Source organism: Canis lupus, chromosome 6, assembly GCF_003254725.2.
Source record: "Canis lupus dingo isolate Sandy chromosome 6, ASM325472v2, whole genome shotgun sequence".
NCBI classification, from domain to species: Eukaryota; Metazoa; Chordata; class Mammalia; order Carnivora; family Canidae; genus Canis; species Canis lupus.
In genome coordinates this window covers 8,622,282-8,645,298 of record NC_064248.1, presented here as the reverse complement: position 1 = coordinate 8,645,298, position 23,017 = coordinate 8,622,282, and the positions used below count along the sequence as shown (strand labels likewise).

General features: G+C 48.1%; 2 protein-coding genes across 2 annotated transcripts; both read left to right on the top strand.

Moving 5' to 3' along the window:
- Nucleotides 1–14,623: 14,623 nt before the first annotated feature.
- On the top strand, nucleotides 14,624–20,199 carry LOC118354967 (mucin-3A-like). The gene has a single exon (XM_035717524.2). The coding sequence runs from the start codon at nucleotides 16,681–16,683 to the stop codon at nucleotides 20,161–20,163; it is 3,483 nt and encodes a 1,160-aa protein (XP_035573417.2). The 5' UTR covers nucleotides 14,624–16,680; the 3' UTR covers nucleotides 20,164–20,199.
- Nucleotides 20,191–23,015, top strand: LOC118354968 (mucin-3B-like). The gene is made up of 4 exons (XM_049111098.1): nucleotides 20,191–20,489; nucleotides 21,497–21,612; nucleotides 21,726–21,784; nucleotides 22,403–23,015. Exons 1-4 carry the CDS (start codon nucleotides 20,327–20,329, stop codon nucleotides 22,842–22,844), a joined length of 780 nt encoding a protein of 259 aa, XP_048967055.1. The 5' UTR covers nucleotides 20,191–20,326; the 3' UTR covers nucleotides 22,845–23,015.
- The last annotated feature ends 2 nt before the right edge of the window (nucleotides 23,016–23,017 follow it).

The window sequence follows — 23,017 nt, the reverse complement described above, 5'->3', positions numbered from 1 at the left end:
CACTGTCTCCGCCCCCGCCCCTCCCCGCCTCCCCGGGCTGCCACCTCCCCTCCCTCTCCCTCCGTCCGAGCCGAGACCCAGAGACCCCGGGCCCGGACGGACTCCGGTGACAGACGCCGACTGAAGGACAGACACGGTGACACGACCGAAAGACCCGCAGCGCAGAGCAGACAGAGTGACAGACGGACAGAAGCCGCGGAGACAGACACGCAGACGGCCAGTCGCGGGCAAGTGACAGCTCCAGACAAACGGTGACCGACACTCACAGACGGACGGACACACGCACTGGGACACCCTGACAGCCTCAGTCAGGACCAGGGGCCCAATAAATGAACATCCTTGGCCACGACACAGCGAGGGTGGCATGGGAGGACCGGCACGTGAAAGTGAGGCTGAGGACCCCGCGGGGGTCCGAGTGGTACTGGCGGAGAAAAGGTGACGTGGGGCACTCCTGGGGGATGAGGGCACACCTGTGGGAATGAAGACGAGAACGTGAGATCACTAATGGACATGAAGGAGGGCCCCACGGAAGAAGACCCCCGGGGCAAGGGAGAGGTGACTCGGGGACATCCCAGAAGGCAAGACGTGGTGGCACGCGCAAGGCTCCGGGGTGAGGCCGCACTCCGCTGCCGCAGTGGAAACTTCCGGAACCCCCGCGGGTGGGTTTGCTCTGGTTCCCTGACGGGTGAGCTGGGACTTTCGTCACCAGGGTCCGGTCGGGGCATGACATCACCAGACCAGGCTCTCATTGGCCGCTGCGGCCGGCAGGTGGGAGCGGCCTGGCCCGGGAAGCCCCCAGCCTGTTCCGAGGGGCCTGGGCCGCACGGACCCCCACGACCCGCCCTCCAGGGGTCACCCATGGGAACAGTGCGACCGTGGCGGCGTCCCCACGCCCGAGGTGAGAGTGGAAAAGCGTGCAGCGGTGTGCCCGCACGAGTACGCCCCTCGGAACGGCCTTCCACTCCGGGAACCCGGGGCTCGGGCGCCCGCAGCCCGCTGCGTGGGAGACCGGCCTGCGCGGGCGAGCCTCGGGGCGTGCGTGCGCGCGCGCGGCGGTGCGGGATGCTGCGTGGGGCGTGCGGGCGCGCGCACGTTGACTCGGGCGCCCCGCGGCCGCCGCCGGTGGGCTGCAGCTAGAGGCCGGCGTCCCCGGGTCTCCTCGGGTCCCGGCGGGGGTCGTGCGGTCCGCCCGAATCCAGAGAGCTTCCGCGCCCCGTTCCGCGCGGTCCCGGCTCCCCACGCTGGGCGCCCCCAGCCCTCCCGCTCCGCGGGAACTGGCCCCCACAGGCCCGTGGACCCGCGCTGGGTCCACTCTCCGCTCGCGCGCGACGGCCGCCAGGTGGCGCCGAAGGGAGCCGCTTCGGGCGTCAGAGACGGGGACCGGGTTGGGGCTGGCGGAGACGAGCCTCACACGGTCTGTGCCCACCGTTTCCGCCCTTCCGGCTTCAGGCAACCCGGATGCCCCGCGAGGACACCGAGGCTCCCTGCATCCGGATTTCAAGGTCCTGGACCCACTGGTGGAGAGCTCCCCACTGATCAGACCCGTCTCCAGCTCCACTCCCTCAAGAGCAGGCATAAGGGCTGTGGGTTTGGGTGGGGGACAGAAAAGTGAACAGTCGGTGTTGCTGCGGGAGAAAAGGACCTGAGGCAGGTTTCTGCGCATGGTCATTATGAATTATTAGAATAATGAAAACAAACTGAATGAATGAGCAGAGGCCTGCTCCAGGCCCGAGGTGGTAGGGATTTGGGGCCTGTAAAAGGCCCTGGTAGTGATGGGGGCTTGTTTCCTTGTCACTTTCCAAAACAGGCGGTGCCACGCAAGTGGCTTTTTAAATCATGAGGTCCTAGGGAGGACAGGGACAGCTTGTAGCCCAAGTAGTTACGAACTAGTATACCTTACTGGCTTTGAAAGTCAAAGGACAAAGCATGTTGTAGGAGCTGGCCCAGCAGAGACCTCCTTGGAGAGGTCAGTGCTGACCTCAGACTGGACCTGCTTTTGAGTCAAGGACAGGATACCCAGGATGGGCTGGAAGCTCCCAGGAAAAAAGACCCTATATTTAGCTGGGTGGGAGTAAATGGATTTCACCAACAGAAAAGGTGCCCAAAAGCATCTGCAGGGGCTGGACTTGACAGCAAGGACCAGGGGAGTTCCTGCCTCCTTGGGCATGGCAACAGTGGGGCAGTACTTGAGGGGTTACCAATGGGAGGTAAGGGCAAAGCAGGTTGTGCAGTGTTCTGAAGTCAGAACTTTATTCTTTCCAGGAGCAGGAGTGGGCTATGGAAGTTCAGTCAGTAGGAGAGGGAGGAGGAAGTGGCATCTGAGGATGCTTGAGAATCTGGGGCAGGAAGAGATGCAGCCATTTATGTCAACACTGTCCTTCCTATTCTCCAGGTGCTGGGAGGGCAGGGCACGGCTGCACAGGGAGATGGGAGGAAAAGCAGGCAGGTCTGGCAGGTCTGATAGGGGGTAGGTTGGGATCCCAGGAGGGTGTCCTGCTCCTGGAGAGCCCCTGATGTGTCTCCCTAGGCCCTGGCTCAGGGAGGGGTCAGTTGAATGTCCAGCTGCAAGTCTGCATGGAGTTCTAGGGCATGCAGGTCCTGTTCCCACTTAAGCAGGTGTACCCAGGGCTCTGCAGCTGTAAGCAAATCTGAGAAATGTGCTGAGGGGCCACAGATGTGTCCTCAGCCTCAGTTTGTCCCAGGATTGTGAGGATGGGAGGAGACAATGCAGATTGTGTCCCACCTCAGTCTTTTTTTTTTTAAGATTTTATTTATTCATGAGAGACACACACAGAGAGCCAGAGACACTGGTAGAGGGAGAAGCAGGCTCCCTGCCGTGGGCCGTATCCGGGACTTGATCCCAGGACCCTGGGATCACGACCTGAGCCAAAGGCAGACGCTCAACTACTAAGCCATCCAGGTGCCCCTCAGACAGTCTTTAAATTAGCAAGGGAACCACCCAAGAGCGCCAGGACAGAGGATCCACATGGCATTGGAGTTAACCCTGGACTGGAATTCCTGATTACTGGGTTCTTGCTCAGTGCTCTGCTGTCAGTGAGACTTCTGAGAGTCCCATGCCTTTCCTGGGCCTCAGTTTCCCCATGTGTAAAATGGTGGGTTGGACTTGAGTGTACGTAAAAATCATGGAGTCCACTAGAGGGACTGATCCATCTGGTGTTGGATGGAGTCCTTAAAGTATGTAGATTCAGCAAGTCGTTAGGGCAGTCCCATGAGGTGGTCTGAAGATGGATCACATGAGGAACAATGCTGGACTAGGCTTCCCCACATTCAGTCCAAATTGGCTTGAGACCATGTGGATCAGAAGAAGGTGCTGTGGGTGCAAGAACTAACAGGGGCACCTCTGGCCACGAAGGGAGATGGTCAAGGATTTGAACCTCTTCTTAAAAAAGGATAGAAATTTCAGGAACAGTCCTCTTCTTACCTTGAGCTTTACCCTAACTTTTGTTAACACAGGGGACCACGACTTCTATTACATCCTTGCTCCACCTCTGCCAACAAAGAGGATTCTTTATCTCCTCTGTTTTTTGGTTAGGATTTAGTTCAGTTATATGAGACAGAAAACCAAACAATAATGGCATGAATGAAATACAATGAGGATACATTTCTCTCTTACGTAAAGGAGACCCAGAAGTACACCATGCAGGATTGACAGAGGACCCTTAAATGTCAGAGACCAGGTTCCTTTGCACAGAATTTTGTTACTTAAACATCTTTAGCAGATAGCTCCACTATATGGTGTAATATGGCTGCTGATGCATCAGTCATCACATCTGCATTCCAGCCAGCAGGCAGGAGGAAGGACTGATGAAGAGCATCACTTCTCCCTTTAAGGACATTGCTTGGAAATCGTACAGCACTTCGGTTTATATTGCATTGGCCACACCCTGGGATTTTTTTGTGACCTTTGACACCGCTGCCCCTCCCCGCCACCAGCTGCTTCTCCAAGGAAACGCAGTTTCTAGGGCCATCCGCTGGAGGGCGCTAGGGTGAAGACCTGGCGGGGCCGCGCCTCTGCTACTGGTGCTGCCGCAGGTGGTGGCGCTGAGCGTCTACGTGGCGAGCTGCCAGAGGAGCGGCGGTCAAGGTGAGCGCGCAGGAGTGGGGGTGAGGGCGGCCCGGCTCTGGCTCAGGCGGCGCAGCGCCCGGACCAGGGCCCTCCCACCATCCCTGCGTGCAAGCAAGGCGGAGGCGTTGGTTCCAGATGTCCTCAGGGGATGCCCGCTGCTTATGGCTGGAGGCGCCTGGTGAAGCCACTGCCCCTATCCCCAATAAGCGGGGTCGTTGACCTGAAGAACTGGGAACAGCAGCCATGCAAGAAACTCTCCTTCCCTCTCTTCACCCAATCCTCTGACCCGTTCTGCACCTTGGCCTAAAATTCACACTTGATCAAAGTTACATCGTTATGCATGAGTCCTGCTGGGAATCAACTATCCATCCTATTTATACCCTTTCCCCCTTTTTTGCTGGTTTTGAGCATTTCACACAACTTTTAGCCTGTCTCTGGATAGACTCATTTTAGTTTCACAATTCTGTTGAATATCTAACCGGTTTACAGTATTCCCCATGCAGTTCATCAAACATCCTTTGGTTTATCCTCACCCTTTCTCTGGCTGGGGGGAAGGTCAAGTGGGAGTGTCATACCCTTGTGCCCCAACTGATTCGTTACAGACATCAGGGGGCACCTGGGTGGCTCAGACAGTTGAGCATCTGACTTTGATTTTGGTTCAGGTCATGATCTCAGGGTTATGAGATCGAGCCCCACATTGGGCTCTGCCCTAGACATGGAGCCTGCTTAAGAGTCTCTCTGCCCTCTCCTCCCTCTTTAAACAAGTAAATGTTGAATCAACAAAAAAATTGCAGACATCAGCACAATTCTCGGGTTGGTCTCCACCCATGAGCCGTAATGGTCCAAAAGGAGTGAAACGTATCCTGTAATTCACCAGGAGTGTGTTTACCCTCATGCTTACCATTTTTTTAAAAAAAGATTTTATTTATTTACTCATGAGAGACACAGAAAGAGGCAGAGACATAGAGAGAGAAGCAGGTTCCCCATGGGGAGCCTAATGTGGGACTTGATCCCAGGACCCCAGGATCATGACCTGAGCCGAAGGCAGATGCTCAACCACTGAGCCACCCAGGTGCCCCTAAACACTTGGTTTTATTGTAGGAAACACTCTGCCTGCATAAAACAAACAAGGAGAGAGACACACACACAGAGGATTCATGGGAAAAATTTCATATGGAATAAACTTCACATGGAAACAGAGTTTCAAAAAATATGTTGAAAGACATTTTGCCCATGATGTTCCTATATCATAGACATACTACAGACATACAGATGACTGCAAAGTATATGTAAAGATGCTCAATATCACCCAGCATCAGGGAAATGCAAATCAAAACTGCAATGAGATCTTAACTTGCACCTGTTAGAATGGCTATCCTCAGAAAGACAAGAAATAACAAGAGTTGGTGAGGATGTGGAGAAAAAGGAATGCTTGTGTAATGTTGGGGGTGTGAACTGGCACTATGGAAACAGTATAGTTCCCTCAAAAAGTAAAAATCAAACTACCATATGATCCAGCAATCCCACTTCTGGGGGTTTATCAAAGGAAACAAAAACAAAAACTTAAAAAGATATCTGCAACCCCATGTTCACTTGGCTATTTACAGTAGCCAAGACATGGAAACAACCCATGTCCATTGATGGATGAATGGATAAAGAAAATCTCTCTCTCTCTCTCTCTCTCTCTCTCACACACACACACACACACACACACAAACACAAACAAGGTATTCGGCCATAGAAAGGAAGGAAATCCTGCCATTTGCAACAACACGCATAAACCTTCTGGCCATTATGCCAAATGAAATAGAGAAAGATAGGTACCATATGATCTCACATATATGTAGAATCTAAAAAACCTCAATAAAACAAAACTGATCTCATTGATACAGGGAACAGATTGGTGGTTGCCAGAAGTGGGGGTTGCCAGGTGGGTGAAATGAGTGGAGTGGGTCAAAAGGTACAAACTTCCAGTTACAAAATAAGTAAGTCCTGAGGATGTGACTATGTGACATGGTGACTATGGTTAACAATGCTGTACTTCATATCTGAAAGTTACTAAGAAGGGATCCCTGGGTGACTCATCGGTTTAGCGCCTGCCTTTGGCCCAGGGCGTGATCCTGGAGACCTGGGATCGAGTCCCACATTGGGCTTCCTGCATGGAGCCTGCTTCTCCCTCTGCCTGTGTCTCTGCGTCTCTCTCTCTCTCTCTGTCTCTCAGGAATAAATAAATGAAATCTTAAAAAAAAAAAAAAAAGAAAGTTTCTAGGAGAATAGACCTTAAAAGTTCTCATCACAAGAACAAAATCTGTTTAACTATGTGTAGTGATAGATATTAACTACACTTATTGTGGTAATCATTTCACTATATATATATATTTATATAAAAATATATTTATTTATTTTATGGGAGAAGCAGCCAATGCAATGGTTAGTCTTTATTGGAAAGAAGAAACTTTACAGCACATTTTGAGTAAGTTAGTGCTAAGGCTCAGTGGGTCAGCTGGTGGGGCACCAGCTTGTCATGGGTTCCATAGCTAGGGCATGGCTGAGTCTCAACGTTGTGCAGCCAGAAGCAGATGGTGGCAGTATTGTCCTCATGGTTGCAGACCACTATTCACTTATTGGTGATAGATGGGGACTAAGGGTCTCCCATGGTGCCTGAAGCTGCCTTTGGGGCTAGCATCTTGTATGGGTCCAGTCCCTTCTGTGCAGCCATCATAACCTCCCTCTCCAGCCCAGTTGTCTGCCCATCATCAGTAGGAACACCATCTCCAGATGCCATGGAGCAGTGGCTCCATTAAGACTGCGGTCCCTGAGATCCTGTGCATTAGTGTTCCAACTCTGTGAAGCAACCTTGAAGCCATCATGCCCACTACAAACAGCAGCACTTCCAGTATATACATATACTGAATCATTATGGTGTACACTTGAAACTAATATAATGTATGTCAATTATGTCTCAATTACAAAACAAAACAAAAATGTACTACAGAACATTTAAATAATGAACAAAAAGCATACTGTTAATCCTGAAAGTATCTTTGGAGACATTAAATATACAGTGCCCATGCGGATAGGGTTGAGCAATTTGTGTTTTATTAAGAATATTTATTTATTTATTTGAAAGAGAGAGAAAGAGAGAGAGAGAGAGAGAGAGAGCAGGAGGGGCAGGGGAAGAAAGAGGATCACAAAGCAGATTCCTCGTTGAGCCCAGAGCCTAGAGGAGGACTTGCTCACAGGACCTTGAGATCGTGACCTGAGCCCGAATCAAGAGTCTGCTGCTTAACTGTCTGAGCCACCCAGGGGCCTCCAATATGTGTTTTTAATTTTTATTTATTTATTTTTAAAAAGATTTTATTTATTTATTCATGAGACACACACACACACACACAGAGACACAGGCAGAGGGAGATGCAGGCTCCACTCAGGGAGCTTGACGTGGAACTCAATCCTGGGACTCCACCATCATGCCCTGGGCCAAAGGCAGGCACTCAACCGCTGAACCACCCAGAGATCTCCAATATGTGTTTTTTAAATATAAATTTGTAAATGCTTTTAAAAAATATTTTATTTGTTTATTCGCGAAAGACACACAGAGAGAGTCAGAGACATAGTCAGAGGGAGAAGCAGGCTCCCTGCCGGGCACCCAATGTGGGACTTGATCCCAGGAGCCCAGGATGAAGGTTGAGCTGAGGCAGATGCTCAACCACTGAGCCACCAGGTGCCCCTGTAAATGCTTTTTGTATATTACAGATACTAACCTATTATCTGTCATCCACATTGCAAAAGTTTTCCCCAATGTATTCTTTTTCTACTTTGTATTGTTTTAATATCTTTCCCTCATAAAAAAAAATGTTGCTTTTTTATGTAGTAGAAAAGTGGAATTTTACTTTTGTAGTAGAAAAGTGGAATTTTGAAATGGGGTTTCTCATTTAAAATACTTTCCTTACACTGGGTGTTATTCTGTATGTTGGTAAATTGAACACCAATAAAAAATTAATTTATTAAAAAAAACAACAAAAAAATAAATAAAATATTTTCCTCAGCTCTCAAGTTATATGAAGAGCCTCTTAGATTTTTCTCTAGAAAGTTTATTTTTTTCTTATATTTTTGATTGAGCTTGCCTTTTATTTTATTTTATTTTATTTTATTTATTCATGAGAGACACACACAGAGAGAGAGGCAGAGACACAGGCAGAGGGAGAGGCAGGCTCCATGCAGGGAGCCCCATGTGGGACTCGATCCTGGGTCTCCAGGATCACACCCCAGGCTGAAGGCAGCGCTAAACCACTGAGCCACCGGGGCTGCCCTATTGCTCATTCTTATCATAACATTATACTGTTTGGATTGCAGTCATTTTATGATATGCTTTTAAAACTTAAAATATGCTTTTTGGGTTTTGTTTTAACTTTTTGGTTTTGTTTTTTCTTGTCATAAATTTTAATATATGATGAGGCAAGCCTCCTTACAATTATTTTTCACAATTTTCCAGTATATCCTTAGACATTTATTCACCTACATGGGCTTTAAGGTAATTGTGTCCATGAAGAAAATTCAACCCTGTTGGGATCTTCATTAAAATTGCATTGAATGTATACATTAATTTTAGGAGACTCAACATATTTTTGTTGTAAAAATCTTTTATTTATTTATTAAAAAAAAAAAAAAAAAAACCTAGGGATGCCTGGGTGGCTCAAAGATTGGGCATCTGTCTTTGGCTCAGGACGTGATCCCAGGATCCGGGATCTAGTCCCACATCAAGCTCCCTGTGAGGAGCCTGTTTCTTCCTCTGCTTGTGTCTCTGCCTTGCTCTTTCTGCGTCTCTCATGAATAAATAAATAAATCTTAAAAAAAAATCTCTACACCCTGGGGCACCTTGGCGCCTCAGTGGTTGAGCGTCTACCTTCTGCTCAGGTCATGATCCTAGGGTCCCAGGACGGAGTCCCTCACTGGGTTTCTGCAGGGAGCCTACTTCTCCCTCTGCCTATGTCTCTGCCTCTCTCTGTCTCTCATGAATAAATAAGTAAAATCTTTAGAAAAAATTTAAAAATATCATTTAGATTAGCCTTTAAAAATTTGCATTATGGAGTCAAATTATATATATTCTTCTGTGAATTGATTGTTATCCTCAATATTAACCTATTTTAAGATGTGAAATATCATGTTCTACCCGTGAAAGATCAGTACTAAAATTCTTTCCATTGCTGTCTTATCTCTTCTACAGAATGTCCAGAAGTGATGCTAGGTGCTACCATCTCGGCTTCTCACACCATTTTCTGTATTGGCACAGGACCCAGTGTTGAAAGTACCTCCTTCCCATTTTTTAAAAAGATTTTATTTATTTATCCATTAGAGACACACACAGGGAAAGAAGCGGAGACACAGGCAGAGGGAGAAGCAGGCTCCATGCAGGGAGCCCGATGTGGGACTTGGTCCCAGGACTCCAGGATCAGGCCCTGGGCCGAAGGCAGACGCTTAACTGCTGAGCCACCCAGGGATCCCCTCCTTCCCATCGATAGTATTCAATTCTGGTGCTTCTATGAGCACATTGTCAAATCTCCTCAGTTCTGGGAGGTCCCTCCCTCTCCCCACTTTTCAAGCATAACTTTTCCATTATAGTACTTTCTTCTCCTTCACTATGGGTGGTTCTGCCATAACCCTGACTACTGGGTTGAGCCCACCAGAACCCTTAATTCTATCATCTCCATTAACACTGCTTTAAGAAGCACACAAAGACCTGCTGCAGGGGGTGGGTACCTGGGTGGCTCAGTTGATTAAGCGTCTTCCTTCCACTCAGGTCATGATCTGGAGGTCCTGAGATGGAGCCCTGCATCAGGCTCCCTGCTAGTGGGGAGCTTGCTTCTCCCTCTTCCTCTGATCTTCCCTCCACTCATTCTCTGTCTCTCTGTCTCTCTCTCTCAAATAAACAAAATCTAAAAAAAAAAAAAAAAAAAAAAAAAAAAAAAGACACATCAGAGGTTTGATCCTGTATGCCAATGTCGCTGATGGCTCTTTAAAAAAAAATTTTTTTTTTTTTGAGAGAGGGACAAGGTAGGTGGGTGGGGCAGAGGGAGAAGGAGAGAGGAAATCTTAAGCAGACTCCACACTCAGTGCGGAGTCAGTGCAGAGCTCAATCTCACAACCCTGAGATCATGACCTGAGTTGGACGCTTAACTGAGCCACCCAGGCGCCCCACTGATGACTCTTGATTAGCATAAACCATGGCTACTGCCAGGATCCCAGCGGTGGCAGGTTGTGTTATTGTTCAGTATATTTGCTTTCCCTCCCTGGGGTGGATGATAGCTTCCGGAGTCACTGATAGCAGGCTTGGCATCAGATGTGTGGTGCCTCTCCCTGATGAAGGATTTTACATTCTTGTCCATCAGACTCAGGGCAACCATACGACTTGCTTTAGCCAACAGAATGTGGGTGGAAGGTGTGTGATGTCATGTCTGGAAAGAAGCTTTAGGAGGCAGCTCATGATTTTGTCATCTGTCATTTCCCACCACTATGGGACTGGCAGTGTCCCAGATAGGGGCTGCTCCATCAGTCTGGGTCCCTGAATGAACAGCACAGATGTTAGGATGGGCAAGTAGCGTAAGTGAGAAAGAAGCGTCTGCTGTTGGAAGATACCGAGTCTTTAGGATTGTTTATCCAGCATTTCCTGATCTTTCCTAATATGCCAACCATCACTGCCTTTCACTTGTCACAAAGCCAATATCAGCTTTTTATTTGCCTTCATGCAAATCGATGCCCCCTCCCCCACCTATCATGACTTCAGAGATAACTCTGGTCTGCACCTTGACTCCTATCCCCTGACACCATCCATGATAATTGCTATCATAATTCAGATTATGACACAGTGGAGGGGATGGTGAGCACACATATCTTAACCTTTTCAGCAAGCTTGACTCATTCATGAGGAGAAAAGGAGTGACCTGCTCCTGGCCTTATCTTTACACTTTGTCCCTAAACCTTGGCTTTTGAAGGACAGTCCCAGCCTGTATTTTCCTGGATTTATATCTCTCCCCAAGTACCTGTGACAATGGTGGGACCTTGGAGAAAGACCCGTACCCCTCGTCATTCTTCAGCTTTTTTAAAAATTATTTTTAAAATATTTTATTTATTTATTCATGAAAGACACACAGAGAGAGGCAGAGACACAGGCAGAGGAAGAAGCAGGCTCCATGCGGGGAGCCCGATGTGGGACTTGATCCCAGGACTTCAGGAAGGATCATGCCCTGAGCTGACGGCAGATGCCCAACTGCTGAGCCACCCAGGCGTCCCTGCTTTCCTGTTTCTTTGTATGCCTTGTGATTTGTTGTTGTTGTTGTTGTTGTTAGACACAGAATATTTGAATCTAATGGTGTGGTTAACTCTGGAACTCAGGTTCTCCTTCTTCCTCAGAGTTTTCTATTATTGTTTTTGTTGGTTATTGTGTGTCTCTGTGCTTGGGCAGAAGGTATACACTAAGATCTTCTTAGATTTGTTCTAATTCTTTTCCTGAGCACATGGTCATTTTCTAATTTTCCCCACATATGCAATTGTTTCTGAATGTCCTAGTCTTTAATGTGCAACTCCCAAAGAGGGAAAAAGCAAAGACTGAAGTGGGGGGGGGGGGAAGGTCAGTTTTTTAAATCCCTTGGAACTAATTTCAAATGGTGGGGAGGGGCTTGTAAAAATGGCTGTTTGCCTCTGTCTATACCTTTGTTATCAGAAGCTGTAATCAGTGATCAAAGTGTTACATCAGATAGATTGTGCCAGTGCCATTGCAGTTGTTACCTAGGTGGGGAGATGGAGTCCTGGTTCCTGATCCAAGTCTCCAGAATCCTCCCCCTCCTCCTCCCCCTCCTCTCCCCCTCCTCCCTCTCTCTTCCCTCTCTCTCCCTTCCCTCCCCTTCCCCCTCTCCTCCTCCTCCTCTTCCTCCTTCCTCCTTCCTCCTCCCTCCTCCTTCTTCCTCTTTTTCTTCTTCTTCTTCTTCTTCTTCTTCTTCTTCTTCTTCTTCTTCTTCTTCTTCTTCTTCTTCTTCTTCTTCTTTTTCTTCTTCTTCTTCTTCTTCTTCTTCTTCTTCTTCTTGATTTATTTATTTATTTGAGAGAGAGAGAGAGAGCATGAATGGGAGGAGTGGGAGGGAGGGAATCTCAAAGCAGACTCTCCACTGAGTGGGGAGCCAGATGCTGGGCTTGATCTCAAGACCCCAAGGTCATGACCTGAGCTGAAATCGAGAGTGGGACACTCAACCGGCTGAGCCACCGAGGTGCTCCCAGAATCCTCTTCTAAATTATTTTTACATTACTCTCAAAAGCATAATATCATATTCAAGTTGTCAAGGATAAACTAAGCCAGACCCTAGTTAAAGTGGTAAGGACAGATTTTAACCAGTAACATACTTTTGCAATAGGAAAGAGTCCAGCATGAACCGAACTCCAGTTTGCACAGAGGTCACTGGATGATTTAAGGGAGAGTGAGGGAGGTGGGGAGGGAGGGAGTGCAGCTCAGGTGACTGTGGGAGTGAACAATTACAAGAAGAGTAGGGGATGTCTCCTCAGCTTCCTCTGGATAATCAGGGCCTCTTTTTTTTAAGATTTTATTTTATTTTTTTAAAGATTTTATTTATTTATTCATGAAAGACACACACACACAGAGAGAGACAGAGACAGAGACAGAGACAGAGACACAGGCAGAGGGAGAAGCAGGCTCCATGCAGGGAGCCCACAAGGGACTCAATCCCGTGTCTCCAGGATCAGGCCCTGGACCTAAGATGGCGCTAAACTGCTAAACTGCTGAGCCACCCAGGCTGCTCAATGTGGTCCATTTGAAACCCATCTGGGTTTGCTAACTGGTGCTTAACAAAGTTAGGCTATTACCCTTTCCCAGAGGCTGGGAGGCAGGGGCCCTATCTTCGGGTGTTGGCTGGGACAAACAGTAAATTCTTCTGGTGGCCTTGAGTTTTCTCAGGCAGGCACTTTAAGGGAGAATGGGGTCAGCCTAGGGATGTGACCTTGAGCCCTTAGAACAGGGTTAGTGATGGTTCAAGTCTTTATAGGTCAGGGTTGAGGCTTAGTTGGGAAGAGGGCTCAGGGGAGCCTGGTTAGAGTTTGCTCAAGGAGAGAATCTTCGTCAAAGTAAAAATTGAAAACTATAGATAGAGCTAATGTTCTCTGTGTTCTCTGATTATCATTTGAATCTTAGTTCCTTCTCTCTTCTCTGAATTAATTTTAACCCTGTTATTGGGGCAGGTGAGCTTTTTTTTTCTTCAAATTTTGAATGCACTTACCTGTGTGTTTGTATATGTGTGTGTATTCATAGGAAATACATATGTGTGTGGGTTTTAACAGAACTGTGTCCGTTGGTTTCACTGAACAAGCCAATCTGAGAATCTGTCCCTTAGGGTACTATTCTTTCTGATTCAAGCATGGTAGTCTATAGTGTGACTATTTCATAGTCATTCTAGATTCCTATTGAGGGATGTGTAGGTTGTTTCCAGTTTCTATTGGAATCTCAATAAACTGGATGGCATCCTTGTGAATGCCTCTTTGAAGTACTTCTTTTTTTTTTTTTTAAGATTTTACTTATTCATTCATGAGAGACACAGAGAGAGAGAGAGAGAGAGGCAGAGACACAGGCAGAGGGAGAAGCAGGCTCCATGCCGGGAGCCCGACGTGGGACTTGATCTGGGTCTCCAGGATCACGCCCTGGGCTGAAGGTGGCACTAAACCGCTGAGCCACCAGGGCTGCCCTGTGAAGTACTTCTTGAACACAGAGATAGCATGGTGGAATTACTGGGTCCTTGAGCATGCATTTAAAATTTTAATAGATGTCACCAAATTGCCTTTTTAGAGTAGGCCGACACATTTACACTCCCACCCACTGAGTAAGAGTATTCTTCACAAGTTTCCCAACACTGAGTGGACTCAAACTTCCTAGTAGTTGCTAATCTTCTGGGTCAAAACATCCTTTTGTTTGATTATTTCCACTGGCCATCTGTATTTTTTTTTTCTGGGACCTGGCCCAGATCCTCAGATATTAAAATGACTTAAAAATATTTTATTTATTTATTTGACAGAGAGAGAGAGAGAAAGAGAGCGAGAGAGAGAGAGAACACGCAGGGAGAGTAGCAGAGGGAGAGGGAGAAGCAGTCTCTCTGCTGAGCAGGGAGCCCAATACAGGGTTCAATCCCAGGACCCTGGTATCATCACCTGAGCTAAAGGCAGACGCTTAACAGACTGAGTCACCCAGGTGCCTCTAAAATGACTTCTGATTGAATGCTGCATTGTTCCCATAGCTTTGGTTATAGGGTCTCAGCCCAAGTCATGCTAAGGGCAGGATGGAGAGAGGGAAGAGCAAGGGGCAGAGGGAGTGAGAACAAGTTTTCACCTCCCTCTCCTGAAGCTGGGACTGAAACTAAGGAGAGACAGTGAGAGCCAGCCCCAGACTCCAGAGTCCAAGGTCTTGACCAAGTGTATTCTTCATCCAGTTTTGCTGGTTCTTGGTGGGGGGTAAGGGAGGGAAAAGGCAGGGTCTTAGGAACTGCTCTGAATGGGTCAGGTCAGCTAGGGGTTGGACCACCAGCAATGCTCCCTGTATGACACCTCTTGGGCTAGTCCAAGTTTCTTGGTGTCCTTCCCACAGCAATGAAGTCAGAGACAGGGGGAAGAGAAGTGAGGTGGGTGGTGCAAAGGTGAACCTATGCTTAGCCCCCACGTCAAGCAGAGCAGATAACCACTCCTTTCAGTTCCATCTGGGTGCTTCTGTGTACATAGTGGCTGCCTCCTGTAGCTATCCCCAGTGCTGGCGCCTGCTCTACCCCCTGCACCAGGCCCATGCAGCTGCTCAGTCTCCTTAGCTTCCTCTGGATGCTCAGGGCCTCCACGGGGGCCAGAGGTGAGAGGGCAGGTGAGAAAAAGGCTGGAGAGACCCTCCTAATGTTCTAGAGTGGAGGTGTGTGGGGAAGTGGCTCTGAGGCCGAAGGGGAGACTGAGGAGGGATTCCTCAGAGCTTTGGGTGCAGGAAGCATTAAGGAGAAAGGAAGCTGGTTTGAGCCGGTGCTGCTTTCAACCCAGGACCAAGCAGGTTGCAGGGATTGGTGCTTGCATTGGGAGGGTGGGCATAACCTTTTTCCAGAGGAGTGTTCTTCCCTTTGATTTGGTTTTCTGAGCCCCCATTTCTCTTCTGTCCTTCCCCCCACCAACTCCAGTGCTCCTTCTACTCTGGACTCTTCCTTCACTTCCCGTGGTGCTCTCTCCATGACAGTTCCACCTCTTCCTGGGGTTCTCTCCTCTCTCTGGAACTTCTCCACCTTTGGTCCCCTTCTCCAGCTCTGCCTCTATCTCTCCCTGCCCCCACCTAGCCCATGTTTCTGGGCACAACTGTCATTGGCAAGGCTGGGCTGGGGAGATCCTGAATGCTCCCAAAGGGTGGGTGTGTACCACCCAGTGTGGGGCCCAGGGCTTTTTCTTTTCTATCCCTTAGAGAGCCCACAATTCCTCTGTATTTCTCTTCCCTCTGTTTCCTGGTGTCTGTTCCTGACCCCCAGTCCTATACCTTCCCAACCTAGAGGCCCATGGACCACCCTTTTGCTTACCTCTAGGGCTATCTCCTGGCTCTAAGTGTTCCAACTCAGGAATCTTCATAATCCCTCCTCATACCTCCTTCACACACTAGTTAGGGCTGAGAAATGAAATTTCAGCTCTCAGAATGAAGATATCCTGGGTCCAAAGTTAGGAGGAGGCTAATGCTGAGTGGGCAGGAGGTCTGGGTCCTTTTTGCTTGCAAATGCTGTGGCTTCAGAAATCTCCCACCACTCATCCCCAGCAGTATGAGATCTCTGACCCTCACTCTTACCCCCTGTAAAATGGGGTTGATGATATCTATAGAGTGAGAGGTTCATGTTTGTAAACTAATTAGCCCAGTGGCCAGAACAGAGTGGCTGAAAACATGTCTGTTTTTATTAACAGTCAATGCTAAACATTAAGGTCTTTGGAACTCATGCCTACCTTCTGAGTTAATACTTTCTGGAAGTTTCTTTCTCTGTCCTGTTCCTCATCCTGTCAGTGTGGTCCTCTCTTCCTGTCCCTCAATCTCAATAGAATCTGAGCCTGAATCTATGGTTTTCCCTTTGCTGTTCTCTATGCAAAGTTCCCCTCTGACCCAATGGCTCTAGTGTCCATGATGTATCCCTACCCCCAGCCCAGGCTTGGCTGGGTTCTCCTTGGAGGAGAGTCAGCCCAAGAACAGTGTGTCATAGGGAGAAGGAGAGAGGAAAGCCAAAGGGTGGGGACTTTGGGCAGCAGGTGAGGGAAGAGTAAGGAAAACATGTATGTATGGAGAAAGGGGAGGGGAGGGAGGACCCACAGCTGAACCTGCATGCTCAGTGTAGCTCAGAAGAGGAGGGCAAAGGACTGAGGGTACCCCCTTCAGAACCTGAAAGGCTCTAGCTCCAAATTGCTCTGATGGAGGGATAAGCAATGAAATGTCCTATATTCTGTGATACTATCTGGAAAATAGGGTAGTGAATAATCTATGTGGTGTTTGTGGTGACAAAGTGATCTGCAAATGAATCCTTCTGTTCTATACAGGCACTTTCCCCATGACCGCATCCACCTCTACTGAGCTTTTTCCCAGAGCAGAAACAGCTCACTTTGTTCTCAGCAATTCCCCACACTCCAAAGACACAGCAAGGTGGCCTCTCAGCATCCCTAACAGGACCCCTCCAGCTCCCGACAGTAGGGAACACACATTTACAACTCTTCCCACCTCCCCCCACTTTAAACCTATCTCTGAGGCATCACTGAAAACTGCAATCAAGTCCAACACCTCAACAATTCCAATGTCCAAGTTTGTCATCAAGGTTGAAACCACTCCACCCACCCTCATTGTCTACATGAGCACCACAAAGTGCATCAATCCCATGAGCCTTATAATCACCACTTCCTACCCCACCACCTGCATGACCCTGACTACCACTGAGAAAGTTACCTCAGCCGTGACCTCTCTTCCCACTACCACAACCACTCTGGGTAAAACTCCCACAACCATGGCCTTACTCTTTTCCTCTGTCCCAACCACACACACAACCTCCCATACTCTGATACCCTCTACAACTGATACCACAGAAAGGGCTGGCCTGACTATGGCAAGCATTCATACAACCAGGTCTCTTACCCCATTAATCACTTCTACATCTATTACCCCTTCTCTAACTGCCATGAACATCTCAGCAACAGTAACTGATAACAACTCTTCACCTACCACCAGTAGCACCTTGATTACTGCCACAACTTCATTTCCTAACACCAGCAGTACATTCAAAACAGCAACTGCCACCATTCATGATCCCACATCAACAAATCTATTAACAACACTTACAACACAAAGTATATCTACTTCTACTGAAGCAACCACTACACTGATTACACCAACAACAATTACTTTGAAAACAATGAGTTCCATGAAAATAAAATGTACTCTGAGGAGAGACAGCCCTAGAGAAACTCCCAAAACAGGAATTACTTGGACTTCTCCAATCACATCATCAATCACTTCAACAAATACAATGGCTTCCACTGCATCTACCACCTCTGAAACCACCCTGGAACCCACTAACACCAATATTAACATGACATTCACAACCACAGAACCACACTCCTCCACTGCAGCAGCTACACACACAGGCAAGATGACCATCACATCTTCTCATGCCATACCTACCTGGAAAGCTACACTTATTCCTACAAAAGATGCTTCCACAGTGTCTCTCATGACAAAAATTACTTCTCCCACAATGACATCATTAATTACACTCAGGAATACAGTCAATTCTACAACATCAGTCTCTTCTATTCCAGTGACTGTGAATACCTTGACATCAGCCACTAGTATGCATCTGTCTTCTCTACCTGCTCCATCCACAAAATCAGTCTCCAATTGGACCACAAACACTACCCACTTGTCCACCTTGATTACTACACTCCTTACAGCCCACGTTACGTCCACCCCTATACTTTCCACTAGTACTGGGCCCACGGCCACAACTGCAATCACCACTCCTACCAGGATTTCAACCATTGCCACCTTGAACACAGCCTCTTTGCCCACTTTCTCCACTCCAGAAACTACTACCACAATTGTAACAACACCCACCCCTACAACACCACACAGCACCCCGGGTGTTACTTCTTCAAACATGTACCCTACAGGATGCACAACCACATCAGCAATAACCTCAACTCCCTCTACCACTGGTACCCCGAGGATAACCACCACCATAAACTCATCCTCTGTTAGTAGAGGCATGCCTACCTCAAGACTGACAACCATTATCCCTATATCCAGTGGTACCACTGGTTCACTGACTACCATTACTGACCTCACCTCCACACTCACTGCTTCCAGCATTTTGGCAACCCCCACATATATCATCCCATCTATCCCCACTGTACAAAATACAGGCATACCATCCAGTGTCATCACAACCTCTACCACAGTGCCTACTATGGCATCCATGCTCACAAGTACCCATAGCACCTCATCTCCCATCCTTGCCATACACATTCCAGGTACTTCTGCAGGCTCCTCTTCCACATCTACAAGCAGTACCAGAATCACACAGACAGAGAATACCACTTCATATGCAACAAGCACAAATACATGGCACACAAACACTGACACACACACAACATCTCCAACTGGACTATCCTCCTCTACTACATTTACTACATATACACGCAGGATGACTGTCACACCCTCTCATGCCACATCCACCTGGAAAACCACACTAACTCCTACTGGGGATGTTTGGATGCAGTTTCTCACCACAGAGATTACTTCTCCTCTTGCAACTACATCATCAATCACTCTCACGAATATAGTCTATTCTCAAACATTTACCACCCCTACTCCAGTGACAGTGACCACCAATACCTTCACATCACCCATGAGTATGCCTCTGTCTTCTCCACCTGTTCCAATCACAGAATCAGTCTCCACTTTGACCACAAACACTAGCCCTTTGTCCACCTTGATCACTACACTCCCTGGTACCAATGCTGCGTCCATTCCTATAGCCGCCATGGATACAACTGACATCACCACTCCCACCAACACTTCAATCTCTGCTACCTCTATCACAGCCACTTCACCCACTCCCTCTATCCCAGAAACAGCCACGAGTGTTGTTACTACACTGTTGGTAACAACACCCACCCCCACAGTACCACACAGTACTTGTGTTTCTCCAGCATTATCTTTCCCTAGTCTGAGTACATCTACAAATGCAATAACTACTTCTTTTGGTACTATTATCTCTTCTTCAATATCCACAGCAATAATGTCCTCTTCTCTTTCCTCCAGCAGTATAAATTCAATGCTCACTACCACCACTAACTCTCTTTCTACATCCTCATTTCTCTCTAGTATGGAAAATACAGGGTTCTCTCTCACTGCTTTCATTACTTCTTTTTCATCTGAAACTACAAGAACATCTCCAAACACATCTTCTCTAAATATCTTTGCTACTGAAACAACTACCATCTGTTTTATTTCTTCCACTACCTCTTGTCCAGAATCTATATCAGTTACAATAGTGCCTGCCTTTCCCACTACTTCATGTATGGAAATGGGTCCAAGTAGTGAAGTTACTTCTATGCCCACCATCCCACTGTCAGTGTTTACCTCTACTACTGAGATGGCCACTTCTAGTTCCATTAGTATGACAACTGTGTTTCCTATGCACATGGACACTTCTACTGTTCTGGAAACTCATCCTACCAACAGCATAACAGATGCTTTTAGTTATATCAGTACTGGGACTGCCCCCAGTTACACAGTTTTGACAAGCACTCAAAGACCTACGAGTGGATCCTGGATGAGCACCAATTCTGTAACCATCCCACATATGCCTGGATTCACTAGCCTCCCATTGACCACAAAACTAAGTAGCAGCTTTCCAACCACCATGGTGACTTCAATCAAGTTGACTCACTCCACCCTACTTCAGAAATACCGGTGGTCACCCCTCAGACTACCACCACCCTTACATCACCCAGGACAACTTCGACTTCTACTCAGATGAGCACACAGTCTAGGTTGACCGCCACCCCAGGTTAGACCTCCTGCTTCCCTGTTCCCTCTTTTCTCTCCTCTGCTAAATTTCTGTGTCATCAAGGGCAAACCCTATTCTAAACTTCTCTTTCTTCCTATGCTGCCCAGGTACCTGTGACAATGGTGGCACCTGGATGCAGGGCCTCTGCCACTGTCCCTTGGGGTTCTCTGGGGACCACTGTGAGCTCCAGGAGATCAGGTGCCAGAATGGGGATAAATGGGATGGCCTCAAGTGCCACTGTCCTAGCACCATCTATGGGTCCCGTTGTGAGTTTGCGGTGGAACAGGTGGATCTGGGTGAGTTGCCAGAGCCTTGCCTCTGCATTTTCTCCTGGGAGGTGCCACTGACTCTCCCTGGGCCCAGTCCTATGGTTCACTTGTTAGCACTCATGTCATTTTGCCTAATTCCTCCATCCCTGCCTTCTCTCCCATGCTTTCCTCTACTCTATGTCATGCTTCCTTTCCACCCTCACCTTCAGGAGGTGGTTGGGACCACACTCCTTCCTCTGGTCTCCTTCCCAGTCTGGCCTGCTAAGAGCTGTATTAGCTTCTAATTGCTGCTGTAACAAATTATCACAAAATTAGCAGCTGAAATAATGCAAATTTATTATCTTACAATTCTGTAGATAGGAGTTTGACATGGGTCTTGCTGGGCTAATATCAAGGTGTTGCCAGGCCTGTGTTCCTTCCTGGAGGCTTTAGAGGAGAATCCATTTTTTTTTTTTTTTTTTTTTTTTTTTTAGGTTCTGAAGCCTCTCTTCTTTGTCTCAAGGCTCCCTCTTTCCATCTTCAAAGCCAGCAGCATTGCACTCTGGCCTTTCTTTTATAGTTACATCTTGTGACTGATTCTGACCTCTTCAGCCTCTCTTTTCCACTGCTAAGGACTCTGGTGATTATGTTGAGCCCACCCTGTAACCCACGTTAATTTCCCCATTTTAGTCAGCTGATTAGCAACTTTAATTCTTATCTGCTTTAATTCTTATCTTGCTTCCTCCTTGCCATGTAACAAACATATCCAGAGGTTCAGGGGATGAAGACATTGGCATCTTTGGGAGCCATTATTCTGCCTGCCACTGGGACACACAGAGGAGAGACCACAGGCCTCCTTACCTCTAATCTTTCCCATATATGTCTAGGCACAATTCATCCTAGAAATCCTACCTCCCATCCTCCTACTGTTTATGTTTAATCAGTCCTCAGAGAACATGGACAGGGGCAATGGGAGGAAACTCTGGGTTGTGGTGGTGGTGATGTCAGTCAGAAGTGGTTGGTGAAGTGACCAGAGAAGGGCACTCTGTGTGCAGACACTGTGGATGCTGAAGTGGGCATGGAGGTGTCTGTTGACCAGGAGTTCTCCCCGGACCTCAATGACAACACTTCCAAGGCCTACAAGGATTTCAGTGACACCTTCCGGGATCAGGTGACAGGGAAAGGGAGGGAACTCACGGGTCCTACCCTGAAACTGAACTTGGGCCCCTGGGTGCACGCAGGTCACAAGGTTCAGGTTTGAACCCAAGGATCTTGGCATTTCAGATGCAGAAGATTTATCAAAATGTGCAGGGGTTCAAGGATGTGGAGATCCTGTCACTGAGGTAGGAGACCCTTATGTGGCTGTGGAGGTAGTGTTGGGTGGGGCAGGGAGGCACACAAAAAAAGCTGGAGAAGCCATCTTTTCCTTTTGGAATCATCAGATTTCAGAAAGAGGGAGGTGGAGGGAGGAGGTAGGGGAACCAGTCACTCCATGGGGTATTTTTCCAGTCATTTTCTGTAGTCATTTCTCTGTTGGAGAGATGCCACCGCTCCTTTTTAACCATGATTGGAAGGAGAGAGATTACATGGGACATGCAAGGAGGTGGCGCATGAGGGTTTGTGGGAAGCCTGGTGTCTGGACAGTAGCTAGTTTTTCTCTGGCTGGCACCTGGCCTACTGAGTGGGTCAGCATGAGCAAAGAAGAGAGCCCAGGAGGGCCTGGTTTGGTAATGGCCTGATGCAAGGCAGGAGCATGTCAATCATTCCTTGTTTTGCTTTCCGGGCTAAGTCAGGGATGCTGGTGGTTCCTGCAAATAATGTCTGGAATCCCAACTTGTTGCTTCTGCCTTCCTCCCAATACCAGTGTACTTGTGGTTAGTCCTGGAGGAGCCCTCCTAAAGACTTACATGCCCCTGGCTTGAGAACCTTGTAAGACCCCCCAATCCTCTTGATCCCCTCAGGAGTGGCAGCATTGTGGTAGACTACGTGGTCCTGCTGGAGTTGCCTTTTAGCCTCCAGCTGGAGAGCGAGTACGAGAAAGTGAAGACTGTCCTGAAGGAGGAGCTCCAGAACCTCAGCCATAAGGAGGACAGCTCCCAGAATAACCAGAGTGAGCCAAAGCTGGAGGGAGGAGTGAGGGCCAGTGCTACCAGCTTCGATAGGAGCCTTTGGGCTGGGGTGCCAGCCCTGGGGTCCTTTCAGCAGATTGGGAGAGGAGGGAGTTTACAGCCAACTGGGTCAAGGATGGGGCTAAGGAGGGGCTTGCCAGAACCTGGGTGTGGGAAAGACCCCTTGACAGTTCTGCTCCAAGTTTTCAGGATGACTGAGGACCCTTGCTTATTAGGGGGAAATGAGGGAGACAAGAGGAGCCTTTCCTTGCAGCCACTCCACATCCCCCCTTAGTGACAGAATCGTCTCTGCCACTCCCAGGACTGCTTACCTGTCCCTGAGCCCTTAGCCTCCTCCCCCAGTTCCACCTATGCCTGTCTCCTCCCGCTCCGCCCCCCCGCCCCCCAGCCTTGTGTTTTAAGCCTGATTCCATCAAGGTGAACAACAACACCAGGAAGGAGCTGACT